Raw genomic sequence first — 18,927 nt, forward strand, 5'->3', positions numbered from 1 at the left:
ACATTTCAGTAAACATATTTCTCCGAGTCAGGGACGGCTCTTCCTGCCAACCCGAGGAGTAAGCTCCGTTTTTTCAGTCACTATCAACACTGCATTTACAAGGTAATTAATTGTTTTATGGTCCCCCAGTCTACAATCTGCCTTTTGTCTTTTTCCTGACTTCCAAGTTGGTTTCTTTTCAGGTACTTAAAATCTTAGTTTTCCACCGAAGCACGGATTCCACACCCTGCACAGGTTCAAATGTTGTCTCTCCCACTGTAAGCTATTTTTCCATTTTTTTTCTATTTATAATAACCCCTTTGTTCTTTAACCTTTAGGTTATTTGCTTCTTTTATTTTGTTTTTCTAGCTTACAGCCTCTCTTAAGGATGGTCTTCGTTTGTGAGCTTCAAGATATATCAAACCCCCCCCCCCTCCTTCCCCCCTCATATAAAACACTGTTTCTAGCAATTTCACTAAAGCCAAGAACACCCCGCCAGAAGCAGCCGTCTGTCAATTGGAGACAAGTACCCTCACCAAGAGAACCACGATCATTAAAGACAAGCCTCAGACCGTTCGCAAATCTCAGCCCTACCAACACCTTGGACCTCACATCAAGCGCATCACACGTAAGTGTGTCTCCTTCAGAAGACTTTCACATGACCTTCCTGGCTAAATTCATAGCGTAAAATACGTAACAGTATCTGCATACTATAAACCACATTATCCATATGCCAACCTACTCTGTTCTATTACTTTAAGTATGACAAACTGCATTAATCTTTTCTACTGCATTCCTCTGGTAAATTGCTGTACCCTGTACTCTGTTAAATTGTACATCTTCCGTTTCAATTGCATTATTCCGCTCAAGTACTCTAATGTTGTTAAACTGCATTAACCTATTCATTTGCACCACAGAGCCTACATCTGTATCAATCTGCTACAACTGCATTATTCTGTTCAATTGCTTTACTGTGCCTGCAGCTCACAATTGTCCTTCTCCACAATACTCTCCTGCTAGCCCTCTACCCAATAATGCCCCCACACGCTCACCCCTGTCCCCCCAACTATCTAATCGGACACCCCTCAAAACTTTCCCTCCCCCCTTTCTCCCGCCACAACACTCTAAAAAGGCGTCTGACCTCCATCCCCCATTTCTCTCACCCCGCAAGCCCTCACCATCTCCCTCATTTCCCTTCTACTCATTAATGCCCAATCCCTAAGACAAAAAACACATCTTCTCCATGATATTTTAACTGACTCCAAACCAGAAATTCTTGCTGTTACCGAAACCTGGTTCAAACCCTGTGACACCCCCCCTTATTAACCAACTTCCTTCTGAAACCTATGACATTTTTTCCATCCCCCGCAAAAAGAAAAGAGGAGGGGGCCTACTCCTCATAGCTAAAAAAGAATTCAAGCTTACCTCACAAACCTGCAATATTCCCAATCAATACGAAGTAGGCCTTTTCAAATCGCAATCTCTACAAATCTGCCTTATCTATACCCCTCCTGGCCTTCTAGAAAAAGACCCCTCCCCCCTCATTGAATTCCTCACCATTTCCCTCTCTCCCGACATCCCCACGATACTCCTCGGTGACTTTAACCTCCATGTTGATTCCGTTCCACAATCCCCACCATGCGAAGCCTTCATCTCTTCCTTAGACGCAATGGGCCTCACCCAACTTATCCACTCCCCAACCCATAAAGCCGGTCACACCCTCGACCTTATCTTCACCAACTCACTCATTGTCATCCACTCCCCCACATGCCTCCCCGTCCCCTGGTCCGACCACTCCATCATCAACACAACTCTCTCTCTACAAACCCCATCTACACCCTCTCCCTCTCAGCCTAAATCCTTCCAATTTCGTAAAACCTGTCCCCTAGAAACCCTTGCCACGGCTTGCTCCAACATCCCAAATTACATTGACCTGGAGACAGCAGATAGTGCCATATCCTCCTGGACTGAAACTACCCAAGAAATCGCTAACAAACTATGCCCAGTCATCCGAAAAACAATTACACAACCCAAATCATCCAAAAAACCCTGGTACACCCAGACACTCAAAACCCAAAAAACCAAGCTTAGAGCAGCAGAAAGACTTTGGCGCAAACATCCCACTCCTGCCTCAAAAACCATCTATTACCAACTCATGCATGCATACAGAAATTTATTTATTTATTTATTTTTAATTTTTATATACCGAAGTTCTTGTAGGGACTACAAATCAATCCGGTTTACATAAAACGAAGAACTGCTCAACAGAGAGCGGAGCTTTACATGGAACCGAGGAACATATGGAACAGTATAACTGATTGACAATTTAACATAGTGCTAAATAAAGTAATAATAGTTTAACTGGAAATAAATAAAGCAATATAATATTTTATAAAGACAGTTTAACTGTTTAACGTATCAATAAATATAAATATAAGCAATGCCAAATATATATATAGAATATAGTAAATTTTTGAGCTTAACGGTAATTGTCCAGTAGCAGATTCTAAAATTAGTACTTGATGCCGTGTTCATAATTAGGGTAATTAGGATACTTAGGAATTGTGAAGTCTGTTCAAACATTCAAACAAAAAAAGAATACTATGCCAAAAAAATTCACCACCTCCAATTCAACCCAAAGGCTCTATTTACCCTAGTCTCCAATCTTACTAAACCCATCGTGTCTACACCCCAAGTCCCCTCCTCACAGACACGATGCAATGAAATTGCCCTCTTCTTTAAGAACAAAATATCAAATATCACCGCCAAGTTTAACCCTAACACCAAAAATTCCTCTAACACCAACAGTATAACCCCCCCCACCCCACACACTCTCACCTCTCTTTCCTCATTTGAACCCTCCTCTACCCTAGAAATAGAAAACATTTTAAAAAAGATGAGACCCTCTTCCCACCCCTCAGAAACTATCCCTACTAAATTACTACTCGCTATTCCTAAAACAATAGCCTCTTCACTCTCCAAGATCGTGAACTCTTCCCTGGAACACGGCCTTGTCCCTATCCCCCTGAAACAAGCCGTGGTCAAACCCATTCTAAAAAAACCCTCCCACCTATCTAACCTCCGTCCCATTTCCAACCTCCCCTTCCTCTCCAAAATCATGGAGAAACTAGTTAACTCCCGTCTCTCTGACCACCTAGAACAAGCCAACATACTCCTTCCAACACAATATGGTTTCCGAAAACACCTCAGTACAGAATCCCTTCTCCTCTCCCTCACAGACACTATCATCAAAGGTATGGATGCCAGTAACTCCTACCTTATCGCCATGCTAGATATTTCCGCCGCCTTCGATACCGTAAATCATAACATCCTCATCATCACTCTCATCAGCATAGGAATCACAGGTACCGCTCTTTCATGGATAAAGTCCTTCCTCCAAAACCGAACTTACACAGTCCTCACCGACAATTTTACATCCCCCCCTGTTAATCTCGACTGTGGCGTCCCCCAAGGATCCTCCCTTTCTTCCACCCTATTTAACATCTACATGCTCCCCCTCACAAACCTCCTCTCCAACCTTGGTATTACACACTTCATCTACGCCGATGATGTGCAAATCCTCATACCCTTCACAAATTCTGTACTCACTGCTCTCCAAAAATGGAACACCATCCTCACCTCCATAAACCAACTCCTCACTGACATGCACCTAGCCCTTAATCCGCAAAAAACGGAACTCCTCCTCATCTCCTCAAAACATGCATCCATACCCTTTCCCTCCACCCCCCCAATTTTCTCTCTGACACAAGAAACCTGGGGGTTATTCTCGATAACCAACTAACCTTCAAACCATACATCAAATCTATCCTTAGCAGCTGTTACTTCAAACTACAAACCCTCAAAAAACTCAAACCCCTTCTCTACTTCTCTGATTTCCGCACAGTACTTCAATCTATAATCTTCTCAAAAATTGATTACTGTAATGCACTCCTACTTGGTCTCCCTGCTACCCACATCAAACCTCTACAACTCCTTCAAAACGCTACTGCACGCATCCTAACCAATGCCAATAAGAAAGACCATATTACTCCCACCCTCAATCTCCATTGGCTTCCCATTCACTCACGAATTATTTACAAGACCCTTACCCTCATCCACAAAAGTATTGCTAACGAACATTACAATTGGCTAAACCCACCTTTCCTCCCTCGTATCTCCACAAGACCCACCCGCTCCTCTCTCCGTGGAACCCTTATCCCCCCTTCCATAAAATCCACAAGACTCATCTCCACCACCAATAGGGCCCTCTCTCTCGCAGGCCCTTCCCTCTGGAACTCCATGCCTCCTGACCTACGTACCGAAACCTCCACACCCACTTTCAAAAAGAAACTCAAAACCTGGCTCTTCCTCCAAGCATACCCCCAATCATCTTCATCTCTTACTAACACCCTAACCCGACCACCACCTCTCACCAACACCCCCCCTCAGGACCTACACCCGACATCCACCCCCTCCAAGGAGCTTCAAACCTAAACAAAAAAAACAAAAAAACTTTGTATATAACCTATGTACATATTAATTGTTCCTCGAACCCCTGTACATATCTTTTCCCTATGTTTTCCATTTTCACCCCTCCCCCTCCTCCCTCCTTTTGTCTCGTATATCCCTACCCTTCCCTCCCCTACTTATTTATCTAGTTAATTGCCATGTTACTGCATTTATGTTACAAACTGTTCCTTGTAAAGGCTTTGCCTATATATTGTTATAAGTTATCTGTAAACCGGCACGATGTGCAAACGGTTGTCGGTATATAAAATCAAATAAATAAAATATATAAATTTCTATACAATGGTTTATCTGTTTGCAATTTCAATTTTTCTACCTGCTTTCTTGTCTTAATACTTGTTCAATCTCCATGGTCTGCTCCTCCCCTCCCCCCCACCCCTTTCATATAAACAACTTATTGAATACATATACATTCCTATACAATGATTTATATATATATATATATATATATATATATATATATAATTTATATAATATTCTCTTGTTTGCAATTTCAATTTGTCTGTTTTCTTGTCTCAATGCATTTAACCCCTTTCCGGTCCACCCCGAATATATGTGTCAGTGAGCCTATTGTATTGTGTTTTCTCGTCCTGCAAAGGGTTAATTTCCATTGTCTGCTCCCCCTCCCCTTTCCCTCACCAGTTTTTTTGTTCCTCCTTTATATACTCTGCGTGTTCACAGACTCTTCCATCTCTCTAATAGTCTCCTTTTGTTTAGCATGAGTTTTACTGTTTACATTGTTTGCTGGTTAGCCAACCTGCTTATTACTGTATTTGTATTTTTTCATAGATAGATATTGTACAGTTCTCTGTCCCCGATGCAAAACACGGCCGTGTCTGAGTTCTCAGCTCTGTATTACACAAGCATCTTGCAGTAATCAAGAGATGTACTGACTGGTGATTTATGTCCAGCCACACATTATTTATGTTGGATTACTGTATATATAGTGACATGTCTCTTAAGAGCACCTCCTTATTGAGACAGCTTGCTGGATGTGGCAATGTAGGACAATGCCAAATTAAACAGTTATGGGGCTGGAAATATGGTAACACACATAGTAACATAGTATTGTCTGCAGAAAAAGACCAAATGGTCTTATGTTCCATCAAGTCTGCCCAACAAGTTTCTTATGGTAGTAACTGCTACTCTGTGCAGGTTACCCCAATTTCTTATGTAAAGGATAGTAATATTTACAATCAAAACCAAGCAACTGTCAAACTTAACAAAATTACTGCTGGCAACATTTTTACGCGATGAGCAGCCTTCCTGATAATTCAGACATGAAAATTGATTCTTACCTGCTAATTTTCGTTACTGTAGTACTCAGGATCAACCAGAAAAGTGGGTTGTGTATCCCTACCAGCAGATGGAGTCAGAGCAAAACTTTGGGCATTGCCATATATACTCTAGTGCCACCTGCAGTCCCTCAGTATTGACTTGTACCCAAACCCACCGGTACCAAACTAACAAAGGACAGACGAAGGGAACTTAACCAAACGGAACAGCCCTTTGTTCTCAGAACACAGTTAACCGAACCAACCACTAAAAAACTGCTCCATTAACCAAGTCTGCAAAAAGGACGGAGCCCTGTGCAACAGGCAGCAGAAAGATAAAACTCAGTAAGGCTGTCTTTCGGTAGCTGAAGAAAGGATCGGTCCAGAGGCCCGACCCCGAGTACTACAAGAATGAAAATTAGCAGGTAAGAACCAATTTTCATTTCCCTGTACATACCAGATCAGTCCAGAAAAGTGGGATGTACCCAAGCCACCCTACACTGGGCGGGAACCCGAAAGACCAGCAAGCAGAACACTCTCACCGAAGGAAGACCCCTCCACAGCATGCACGTCCAGACAATAATGCTTAGTGAAAGTGTGCAAGGAAGACCATACCGCCACCCTGCAGATTTCCTGAGGCGTCAGCAACTGACATTCCACCCAGGAAGTAGCCTGAGCGCTAGTGGAATGAGCACGGAGACCCAACGGAATTTGGCGCCCGCTGGCTATGTAGGATGAACAAATGGCCTCTTTAATCCAGCGAGAGATGGTTGCCTTAGACGCCTTGTCCCCCTTCTTTTGGCCACCAAAGAGAATAAACAAATGATCACACCTCCAAAAGTCATTAGTAACTTCCAGGTAACGCAACAAGATGCGCCGCACGTCCAGCATAAGCAGATCCCGGCCTGGAGAGGATTCACGAGACCACTGAGGAAAGCCCGGAAGCGCCACAGTTTGATTGACGTGAAACGCCGAAACCACTTTCGGAACAAAGGATGGAACCATGCATAGACACCCTATCATCGTAAATGCAAAGAAAGGGATCCTGACACGACAAAGCCTGTAACTCTGAAATCCGACTTGCCGAGCAAACAGCACCAAAAAGACAGTCTTTAAAGTTAAATCCTTCAACGACGCTCTGCGAAGAGGTTCGAAGGGGGGGGACCACAGAGCACTCGAAGCACTAGGTTCAAACTCCAATCAGGGCACACCAAACGGATGGGAAGCCGCAAGTGTTTAACCCACTTGAGAAACCTAGCAATGTCTGGATGTACAGCCAGCGAGCAGCCCGCAAACTTGCCAAGCAATGCACCAAGAGCTGTCACTTGGACACGAAGGGAGTTGAACGCTAACCCCTTAGCAAGACCCTGCTGCAGAAAGTCCAGGACCCGTGGGACATTCACTGCTAACGGATCAAAGGAGCGCTGTTGACACCATGCCTCAAACAGCTTCCACACTCTCACATAGGCCATAGAAGTGGCCGGTCATCTCGCCTGTAGGGGTGTAGAAATGACCTGTTCGGTATAGCCCTTCAAGCGTAAACGTCGCCTCTCAAAAGCCAAGCTGCGAGAGAGAAGTGATCCTCCCGATCCGAAAATATTGGACCCTGCCGAGGTAGTCGCGGTAGATACATGAGCTGTAATGGTCCCTCGAGAGCCAAGTGAACCAGATCCGCGAACCACGGGCGACGCGGCCACTCTGGAGCTACGAGCACCACCCTGCCTGGATGGAGCTCTATGCGACGGAGAAGCCTCCCGATAAGGGGCCAGGGAGGAAAGACATACAGTAGAATTCCCGTGGGCCAGGGGCACTCCAGAGCGTCGAGCCCCACCAAGCCCTGCTCCCGATGGCTGAAGAAGCGTTCCATCTTTGCGTTCGCCCGCGTTGCCATCAGATCCAACTGAGGTACGCCCCAACTGGTGCAAATCAGGTTCCAGGCGTTGGGAGACAGCTCCCACTCTCCCGGATCGAGCTGTCTGCTGAGAAAATCCGCCTGCACGTTCTCCACCCCAGCGACATGAGACGCGGCAATCCCTTCTAGATGACGTTCCGCCCAGTCGAAGAGAATTTGTGCCTCGAGTGCTACTGTCGGATTTCTTGTCCCTCCTTGTCGGTTGATGTAAGCCACTGTCGTCGCATTGTCAGAGAACACACTCACCATTCTGCCCCGAATCCAGGGCAGGAATGCTTGTTGAGCCAGCCGAACCGCTCTAGTCTCGAGTCGATTGACGGACCATGAGCCCTCCGTCGGAGACCAGAGACCTTGGACGGACTTGTCCGCACACACTGCTCTCCAACCGGATAGGCTGGCATCGGTGGATATTATCAGCCAATTCGGAGTTTCCAAGTCTACCCCCTGTTCCAGATTGGCACGCGATAGCCACCATGACAGTCTGACTCTAGAAGCAAGGGCATTGGAAGTTGGAATTGTTCAGACACCGGACTCCATCGGGATAACCGCACTCGCTGTAATGGTCGTAGGTGAATGAATGCCCACGGCACTAAATCCAAGGTGGAAGCCATGGACCCCAGAATCTGAAGATGCCACACTGTGGGGTTCTGCCTCCAAATTTATTTATTTATTTTTGGTTTTTTATATACCGATCTTCTTGCATTGGATACAAATCAGTTTACATTGAACAATTAAACTTGCCTGATAGCATTACATAGAACAAAGAACATATATGAACATTTAAATAACATGGTAATTGAAGTATTCATCTTATATAGATGCCTTGCAAAAAGCCAATGAAAAATTAACATTAAAAATTAACTAACAGATGAATGCATCGAATGAAATTGGGCTAGAGTGCAAGGGGAGGACAGGCAGAGGGAGGATGCGGGGATGAAGGAAAGGGGAAACAGAGGAGAATGGATCTGGTCCTGTAACTTTCTGGCACCGGACCGGGTGACAAACACCTTTCCGTGCAAGGGGTCGAACTGCGCTCCCACGTAAATCAACTCCTGTGTGGGTTCCAAGTGACTCTTCTGCACATTGATGACCCACCCGAGCAACTGCAAGGTCACCATCACCATGCGCACAGATATCCTGCAGTCCTCCCGGGACTTTGCACGAATTAGCTAGTCATCCAGGTAAGGATGGACCAAAACCCCCTCCTTGCGAAGAAAAGCCACTACAACCATCATCACCTTGGTGAACGTTCGAGGGACTGTTGCGAGACCAAAAGGAAGGGCCCGAAACTGGAAGTGCTGTCCCAAGACCTTGAAATGCAAAATCCGCTGGTAATCCAGGCGGATGGGGATATGAAGGTACGCCTCTGTGAGGTCCAGGGTGGCTAGAATCTCCCCTTTCCGAACAGCCGCCATTACCATCCTCAGGATTTCCATTTGAAAAAAAGGGATCCGAAGACAGCGGTTCACCTTCTGAAGATCGAGGATGGGACAAATCATGCCCTCCTTCTTGGGAACCACAAAGTAAACTGAGTATCTTCCCCGTCTCTGGGACAAATCACTCGCAGCTAGAGAAGCCGTTGCAGAGTTATCTGGACCGCGTCGAGTTTGATATGAGAGGCCACGCAGGATTCCACAAAAACCTCCTGCACCGGTCGTGAGAATTCCAGAGCGTAGCTGTTTCTGATTACCTCCAGAACCCAGCAGTCTGAGGTAATCCTTTCCCATTCCCTGTAAAAGTTAGATAATCTGCCACTGACAGCTTCGACGACAGAATGGGGGCTTGTGGCTTCACTGGGCAGGTTTACTGGTTCCTGCACCGAGATATCCCGAGTCTCTTCCGGCGTGATGACCCCTGCGAAAGGACTGTTGACGTCCCGGAGCCTGTTTGGATGCCGAAGGTGCGGAATATCTGCTGGAACGAAAACGGCGATATTCCCGAAAGCGGGACCGGGAGGGAAAGACCTTCTTAGACGGCCTCCTATCTTCTGGTAACTTATTGCCCTTAGACTCCCCCAACAGTTTAACCAGCTCATCAAGTTCCTCTCCGAAGAGAAGCTTTCCTTTAAAGGGGAGATTGCAAAGCTGGGACTTGGAGGACAAGTCCGCTGCCCAATTTTGAAGCCAGAGGAGGCGATGCACTGACACAACGGACACCATACTCCATGCAGAGGTCCACACGAGATCAAACAGCACATCAGCCACACACGCTATGCCCGCTTCTAATCTCGCTGAATGCAGAGCCTCACCGCCCGTGGCCCCGGAGGTGGCATTAGAATCTTGAATCCAAAGGCACACCCTCTGCATGAGGCTAGCGCACACCGCCGCCTGCAGGTTCAATGCGGATACTTCAAAGACACGCTTCAACTGGATCTCTAACTTGCGGTCCTACATATCCTTCAAAGCGGCCGCTCACGTGACCGGGATCGTGGTCTTCTTCGTAACTGTGGACACCGCAGCCTTCACCTTCGGGATTTTCAGGAGGTCCACAACATCTGGCGACAGAGGATATAACTTTGCCATAGCTCTGCCCACTTTCAGGCCCACATCAGGAGCATCCCACTCGCAGGTAACCAGCTTGCGCACCTTTTTATGTATTGGAAAAGACGAAGTGGGGCCCCGAACCCCATCAAGGACCGGATTCACTCCCTCATTGTCGGAATCTTCTTGGGAAACCTTCAGTCCCAGGATATCCAACACCTGGGGAATGAGCGGACGCAGCTCATCCCTTTTAAACAGATGCACCACACTGGGATCGTCACCTTCATTAGGCTGGATGTCATCGTCACCATCCGGGTCTTCCGGATCCACATCTCCCATATCCGAGACCGGATCCAGGTCCACTGGACTCACGGCTGAGGTGGACGCAACCCCTGCCCCAGAAGCCGAATCCTGTGGTTCCCAGGCCTCCTCCCCTGTACGGGGACCCTCTGCGGACCTTAGCTGTGGCTCCACGCTCCGCCCCAGCTTGGCAGGCGGCTCTGACCAGTCCCCCGGTTGCCCCTGTCTCTTAAACACTGTATGCTTCCGTGCCAAAAAGGCTTGGTGCATCAGCAAGATAAATTCGGGGGAAAACCCCTCCGGGTCCCCCTCCCCCTCTTGGAAATGGCCCGGAGTGGGATCGGCAGCCCCAAGGTTGAGATCGGCCCCCACTGGGGCTAAAATGGGGGGGGGGCAGCTTCTTCCCCCGATCCGCAGGAGGGAACATTTGATTCCGCCGAGCCTTCCATCCCCCATGCAGCTGCCCACAACAGTAAGGCCAGAAAACCGGAGGAGCTCTATTGCCCACACACCCCAGGGAGGCTGCCGATCAAAATCGCGAGCCCAACAGGGGAGTGTGGCTTGTGCTGAGGAGGAAGGCCTGGCTGGAGAAAAATCGCGCACCAGGAAGACGTGGGAAAAAAATTCAAAATGGCGCTCCTGACCCCGGCGAAATTGCTAAGCGCGAGACGCACTGAAAACTGAGGTGCGGCAAGAAAACACTTCCTCCCCCAGACGCATCCCGGAGCCCCGGGAGCCGAGGAAATTAACAGCTAAGCTCCCTGAACGGCCGCTGAAGCACGCCCCCCCCCCCCCCCTTGCACAGACTCCTCACCTCAGCTGAGAAGGCCGCCCAAACTGAACGTCTCTCCCTCACTTTTTTTTTTTTTTTTTTTTTTTTTTTTTTAAACTTTATGGAGACTTCCTTCTGTGGGTGAGTTAGCCAGGAGCCCCTGGCCTTCAGCCCCCGAGCTAGCATGGGCGAAACCCAGGCAGGGGTATCCAACCCCCCCCCCCCCCCGGACACCCGGCTTCAACTGAGGGATGGCCCACGAAGGTGCCTAACACCTCAGGAAGCAGTCGCAGGAAAAAGGAAAAAATTCTATCTAACTGAAAACATTTACACAAAAAACACTAAGACTGCAGCTGTATCTCTAACCGTCTGCTGGAGTCAGAGAAATACTGAGGGACTGCAGGTGGCACTAGAGTATATATGGCAGTGCCCAAAGTTTTGCTCTCTGACTCCATCTGCTGGTAGGGATACACAACCCACTTTTCTGGACTGATCCTGGTATGTACAGGGAAAATGCTGCTTGAACATGCTTTGCTTTTGGACTTGGCCATGGAAGCAGTCCTATGCTTTATCCCTAATATCAGTGTATAGGTACCCCAGACTGTAAAAGTCAGGACCCAGCATTGGCTGTCTTCAGAATCCAATCCCCCTTTCCCCATCTACCCCCCCCCCCCCTCCCATCAAAGCTGATTGGTTATGGGTAGTAATCCCCAAGCCTTCTGTTAAGGCTATCAACTGCCGCTCCGTGTAGGTTTCCCCCGTGCACCCTTTTCTTCATTACCAACCACAAACCTTTAGGGATCTAGTGTTTATTCCATGCCCTTTTGAATTTGTAAAACACTTTGGGTTTAATTTTTTTTAAGAATAGTGGAATAAAAAAATAAATATAAAATAATCTGAATGAAAGGAACAAAACTGTTGTTACTATTTTAAATGTCAACACCAAGATTAAGCCAAACTCCTATAAAAACAATGACAGTCTGAACCCACTGTAGATCAGACACACCCTGAAAGCAAAGGTGAAAAACAAACCAAGAAGATTGGAAAGATGTACTCCACCAAGTACACAGAATTTTCAAAGTTTTTTTCTCTTAACCTCCAGCACTTACTCACCAGGGACAAAATGCATATACCACACCCCTCCCCACCACCTCAATAATTTGAATAGAGCTTAAATGTCAGGAGGAAATTGTTAGGATTTCTTCCCTGGTAAACGAATGCTTCTCGCCCTACCCCCCCATGCAGCGCTCTCTCTCTTCTCCTCCATACCACATCTCATCTCAGTACAGTCTTCTTCCCCCCCCCCCCCCCCCAAATCCAGCCCTCTCACTCACTCATTCTCCTACCCCCAATGATGTATTCCCTTATGCTCAGTCTTGCTGTTTGCCAAAGAGGTAACCTCTTCTAACCAGGCAGCGGCAGATTCTAGGCCCCATGGTTGCATCTGAGGCACAGAGAGCAGTGGTTGTCTTTGATTGGGAGATCCCTACCAGCCCTACTGAATATGTCACTAGTGCCTTCCTTTTGTCTTCAGCTGAAGGAGCCTGGAGAACACCATTACTGTAGTTCCGGCCTGAGGCTCTTCCTGCTGCTTTTTATCTTTCATCTGTGCATACAAAGAAACTTAAGGTATTTAACTTTCTTTTGCCAGGAAAGATTACATATGCAAATTCTCATGCATGTGTACATGAAGATTAACACAGATGGAGGTAGGCAAGGAATTCCACTATAAAGATGCCTAAAAACAATTTTCTTATAATTTAAAATAACTTTTGGAAAACAGAAAAGCTCCTGCAGTGTGCCACAAAGAAAAAAAGACATGCACAGCCTAAGAGTATCATGTTATACTGAAGAAAGGAGATCTCCGATACGCTGAGGCAAAGATTTTATAGTACTTATAAAACAGGTCTACATTAAACAATTAAAGCAAACAGCTTACAAAGGAAAATAAAAAACTGCAAAGTATTCCAGAACATTACAAGGACAACTTTCAAAGCAATTTAACTCAAGTAAAAAGCATTTTACATTCATTAATCAACTGTCTGAAAACTGCCTTCCCCTCAATGCACATTGTTCCAGAGCAATGTAGACTTTGCGAGGAGGAGTTCCCAGGGGGCATTTTTAGGTCAGGGGAAGAAAAGTACGCATGTAACTAGCATTTTTATATCTTCGTGCATATTTTTCCAATAAACATCTATCCACAGAAGAAGCAGGTGCAAGCAACCACCCTGACTTTGTACCAGTGGCAAGTTTCGGAACTGAAGGCCATGTGTACTTTTGCTTTGAATATTAGCACAAAGCCCACAGGTAAAAACAGCACATGTTCTTTGTCTCAATAGGGACAGTTTGAAATTAACTTTTTCTATTAGCATAGAGGGCCAATCAAATTTAATATTAGACAGATTTAGTTTTACCACCAAATAGGACACTTTAATAAATATAATTTTTAAGTAATAAGTCTATTTAAGGACCAGCATTTATTTGAAGCTTTTTTATACCGACTTTCGAAGGACATCACATGTTCCCCAACTGTTACATGTAACAGTTGGGGAAGCAATACATAAAACTAGGTAACTTTACAGAAAGAGGGACAATATGAAATGAGGTGTAAAAATCCTACCTAATAAACGAAGCTTGACCGACGTGCCGCAAATGCGCAGTAGAGAGCAGCTCTACTGCGCATGTGCGGGCGAGCACGTCGGTCTTAGGCAGCGTCAAAAAAAACAAACAAACATGGCGGCGGTAGCGGCAGCGGGCGGCGGCGGCAGTAGCGGGCGGCGGTAGCAGCGGGCGGCGGCGGCAGCGGTAGCGGCCAGTAGCGAGGGAGGGAGGCGAGAGAGAGAGGGAGGGACGGAGGAAGTGGGAGGGACGGAGAGAGAGAGTGAGAGGGAGGGATGGAGTGAGAGGGAGGGACTGAGTGAGGGACTGGGAGGGAGGGACTGAGTGAGGGGGAGGGACTGAGTGAGAATGAGGGAGAGGTGAGAGTCAGGGATGTGAGTAAGTGGAAGGGGGAGAGGGAGAATGAGGGAGAGGTGAGAGACAGGGCCGCAGCGGCGAAGACGGGCGGCAGCAGTGAGGGAGGAGAGAGAGAGGGAGGGACTGAGTGAGAGGGGAGGAGAGAGAGGGAGTGGGAGTGTGAGAGGGGGAGGGAGGGAGTGGGACTGAGTGGGGGGGGAGGGAGGGGGACTGGGACTGAGTTGGGGGGGGACTGAGTGAAGGGGAGTGGGACTGAGAGAGAGGGAGGGAGGGAGAGGGATAGAGGAGGGAGGGAGTGAGTGAGACTGAGTGGGAGGGAGGGACTGAGTGGGAGGAGAGGGAGGGTGGGGAGGAGTGGGTGAGTGTGAGGGGAGAGAGAATGAGGGGGAAGTGAGAGACAGAGGGATGTAGCCCGTTTTAACGGGCTTAACGGCTTGTATATGTATATAAGAAGCATAATTGAGAAATATTAAAACATTTCTGGGCAGGAATTTGATCAAAGATTATGTTCTAGAGCTCTGTAAATAAGACAGAACATTTTCTGATCTGCTGAATAAGCTTTATCCATTTCTGTACAGGGCTTCTGCTGGCATTAAAAAAGTAATATAAATAAAGGCCTGCCCAATGGCTGAAACCCGAATCAGGTCCTCCACTCTCTGGGCAAACTGGGGCTGGGAACAAGGGGGTTCCAAAACTAGCACCATTGTATGATCCCCGGCTGAGGACTGTTGTTACCATGACTGACTGGACCGTAATATGGGGAACCAGGACCTCACTCACTCACAACCACCCTGTACATTCAAATAACTACAAAGACATTCAGGTCGATCCAGTAAAGTGTGCTCCGGAGCGCACTGTCACCCTGCTCTGGACGCGTGTTTTCCCTTACCCCTTATTCAGTAAGGGGAGGAAAACACGCGGCCCACCCGCAGCACCTAATAGCGCCCTCAACATGCAAATGCATGTTGATGGCCCTATTAGGTATGCCCGAGCGATCCAGTAAGTAAAATGTGCAGCCAAGCCGCACATTTTACTCTAAGAAATTAGCGCCGCCCAAAGGTCGGCGCTAATTTCTTCCGGCGCCAGGGAAGTGCACAGAAAAGCAGTAAAAACTGCTTTTCTGTGCACCCTCCGACTTAATATCATAGCGATATTAAGTCGGAGGTCCCCAAAAGTAAAAAAAAAAAAAAAAAATTTTTTTGAATTCGGCCCGCGGCTGTCGGGCCGAAAACCGGACGCTCAATTTTGCCGGCGTCCGGTTTCCGAGCCCAGGCCAAAAGGAGGCGCTAGGGACGCGCTAGTGTCTCTAGCGCCTCCTTTTCCTCGTTTGCACCGCGTCAGCTCATTTGCATTCTGGATCGCTCGCACCGGCCAAGGGCCGGTGCGTGCGCCGGGAGAGTGGGCGTTTGTCCGCTCTCCCACGGACTTTACTGGATCGACCTGATTGTGTTTGGTAAAAACAAGGCCGCAGCTTTAATAATAAATGGCCCGAGCCTCAGGCACATACAAACAATACAGATTTCAGATTTCAGCCATTTCCAATCCCCACCAATCTATCCGCCACCTTCCGGCAGGATAGCCTCTACCAGCCACTCGGCTCGATGATTTGGCCCCACACGCCAGGTTCCGACTCCCGCCGCCCTCCTGCAAGGAGCCAACCTGGGTGGACCCCCGCCACCAACCTGCAAGGAGTCTGGCCAAGCGGCCCCCGCCTCTTTCCAGCAAGGGGCCACTCCCCGACAACAGCCCCAGTTGTCAACCATCATTTGCATACCACTGAAATCCGTCTTAACATAAACCCATAACTTTAAACTCTTATGGCTCGGGCCAAGCGCCACAAAACTCCCGCCCCGCTGCGACAAGCACGCAACCACAAATCTCGCGAACATTGTATACAAAACTAAGGGTGGGTGGGTGGGAGGGAAGCAAGTTCTCCGTCCGACTTGCCTCGCCGCCGCGTGAATCCCCGTCTGCCCCGCACGTCGTCCCTCCCAGCCTAAATCCAATTCGAAAATGTATTAGCCTATCCCCACAGGCTGCTGTACCCACCACCGTTCTCCCAACCAATCCCATGCCGCCACGATTGACGAGCGGGCTTCCAACCGCTACCCTTCCTACTCTGTTTCCCCTAGCCTAGCCACCTAACTCCCCGCGCCCGCAATCCCCCCCCTCCCCCTCCGCCCTTTGCCGAGGCCTGCTCCTAGAGCGGGCCTGGGCCCACATTACGCCGACCTCGCGGACACTAGGTCCGCTTGGTCTTCCAGATGAGTTGGGAAAAAAAAATCCCTGGCTAGCTATGAATGAAGCATCATGCTTCTACTCCTAAATAAGGTACCTGATTTCAGAGTTAACAAAGAATTTCACAGATAGTTGATGAAAGACTTGTGTTGAGTTAATTACTTAGTAGTAGGCCAATATTAGTCTTTATTATAGTTACAAACCTGCCTTTTAAGTTTTAAAATTAAACTTTTAATTACAACTTACATGAACGTTTATTTTTAAAGGATGACTACTTCTGAGGTAAACAATGAATCTAAAGTAAATTGAATGCCGAGGGCTGGCCAGTCAGAATGTGAGATTACTATTCCAGATTTTTTAATGCCGTTTTCATAAGATTACAGTTGATGGTTTTCTGTACCCAAAAGAAACCTTAATGTATGCTTACAACATATTTACAGTGAGAAAACGTTAAAAGAAACTTTACTACACTCTTGCCATTTTGTATTTCAAAGTGAAATTGAGTTTAACAGTACCTAATTCGTACTGTTAACAAAACTGAAGAGACAAATATAATTAAAGAAAGGAACCTCACTCTAAAGCCAAAGTATGTTGGGAATGAGCTCAACCTCTCCAATTTACTGTCAATGCTCTTAATATTTGCTTTGTGTCAGAGCTTCCTTCTGGAACTCAAAAGGTCTAAATATAGGCAAGCAGCATATTAAGATTCACTTGGAAGTTCTTTTTTAATCAGGTGGTGTCACCTAAGATAATTGGGACAGTTTTTTTATCTTTCCAGCACAACCTCCTGCTCTAATTACTCTCCCCATATCACATAGGTAATGCTCTTCTCTAAGGGATGGTTTTATAAGCATCTGATTTTTGAATCACAGTTGGTTTTTTTTTTTGCTAAAGATCAGATATTTGGCGAAACATGAGCTAAAGACGGTCCCTTCTTGTTTTTTTGGCTAAAATTACGAACATACACAATGTTAGGTTGAATTTCGGGTGGGGAGAGAAAATTGTTATGGCTGAAAATATATTTTCTGGTATGCAACATCCAACTTACTTTAAGCATAGGCCCCCGAGGACTATTACAAACCAAGATGTTATCAGGCTTCAAATCCCTGTGTACAATTTGATTGCTGTGCAAGAAAGACATGGCGCTGGCCAGCTGCTCCATGAAGCGCTTGTTAAGCATTCTGTCGAGGCTCCGCGCGAGGATGTAGTCGTTCATGGTACCCCCGTCGCAGAACTCCATGACGAACCAGAGGTAGCAGGCAGTCCGGGGTGGCAGGCAGACGCGGCCCTTGAAGCAGCTCTCTATGAGTAAGAGCTGGTTGTCGGGCTTGCGCAGGCCACGCTGCAGGGGCTGAAATTCGCGGCCACATTGCAGAATGCACTCCTCCAGCCGCACCACGTGATTGTGCTGGCTCTGCACGCTCTGCAGCGCCCAGAACTCCTGCAGCGCCAGCTCCACGTACTCGGGCGCCCGGCAACTCACACGCTTCACGGCCACGAGCGCCTGGGTGGCGTTTTGCACGGCCTCGTACACTACCCCGTAGTTCCCCCGCCCCACCTCGTGCAAAATCTTGTACTTGGCAGCGCTCGGCTCCATTTCCTGCGACCGAAAAGGAGGCGCTGAACGTGTTCAGCCAGAGAGCACAATCGCATATAAGTAACCCGACTAACGAATGGGGATAGCGGACTAAAAGAACAGGAAAGCAGTTGGCGCCGGGTGGCAGCTTTAACTGTCATTGCACCCCGGACGCACAAAAGGAAAAAAAATTCTCTAACCGTTAGGTGGCAAACGGTCTCAACTTTTTGCCAGACTTTTGACTTTGCCCTGGTTTGCATTGGCTAGCTGGGACGTCACGTGTGAGGAAATTGTCCAATGGAAACACGTGTAGTTGATTGTTCGGGACATGTCCGCACCGACTATCTCTTGGTGTGAGTGGAAAGTGCATGAGCGTGAATGTGATATGGGTTGTTGCACTGCAATAGCTGTTTAGAAAGCATGAGAATTAGGATGCCAAAAGAGTTATCGCTTTTGTTTCCTTTATGACTTTAAGTTAGCACAATTGCTTTCTTTTTTTTTTTTAGCATTCTTGTTATTCGTTTAAGTTAGAACATTGCAGCTCGGTCCTGGTCTTGTAAATAAGTTCATCGGTTGCTGGCGGTGTTGGAGACTGGTTGCGAGTTGTAAGCATTCTTGATGGGTGTAACCGTCTCTTTTTAGTCAGTAAGGAGGTCCAGACAACTGATCCGTAAAGATAGACTTTTATTGCCAGCAAGATGCAGCTAAGACAAAGGCTCAGTACAACTGCATGCCCCTCCCCTCCAGGAGCAGACTCTTATGCACTTTACAGTTCTTATCTTTTACACATGCGTTCTAAGCATTGCTGAGCGAGCATATTCCGGCTGAAGGGGCTACTGACCCCCTCCCTAGACACCCTGGAACTTTCGTGAAACTTCTCCCATGTTCTGCAG

The 18,927-nt window shown here is 47.3% G+C and overlaps 1 protein-coding gene across 5 annotated transcripts in view; it reads right to left on the reverse strand.

The window, feature by feature from the left end:
- The window catches only part of LOC115088174 (serine/threonine-protein kinase PDIK1L-like), a 292,604-nt gene extending 274,340 nt beyond the window's left edge, over window positions 1-18,264 (reverse strand). For all 5 annotated transcript variants that reach the window (XR_003855717.1, XR_003855718.1, XR_003855719.1 and 2 more), the window contains exon 1: window positions 17,507-18,264. Coding sequence is in view for 2 of the 5 variants with exons in the window: in XM_029596185.1 (XP_029452045.1) it covers window positions 17,507-18,055 (549 nt within the window). In the remaining 3 variants the exon portion in view is untranslated. The remainder of the gene's footprint in view (window positions 1-17,506) is intronic.
- Between the last annotated feature and the right edge of the window lie 663 nt (window positions 18,265-18,927).

This window comes from Rhinatrema bivittatum, chromosome 3, assembly GCF_901001135.1.
Source record: "Rhinatrema bivittatum chromosome 3, aRhiBiv1.1, whole genome shotgun sequence".
NCBI lineage: Eukaryota > Metazoa > Chordata > Amphibia > Gymnophiona > Rhinatrematidae > Rhinatrema > Rhinatrema bivittatum.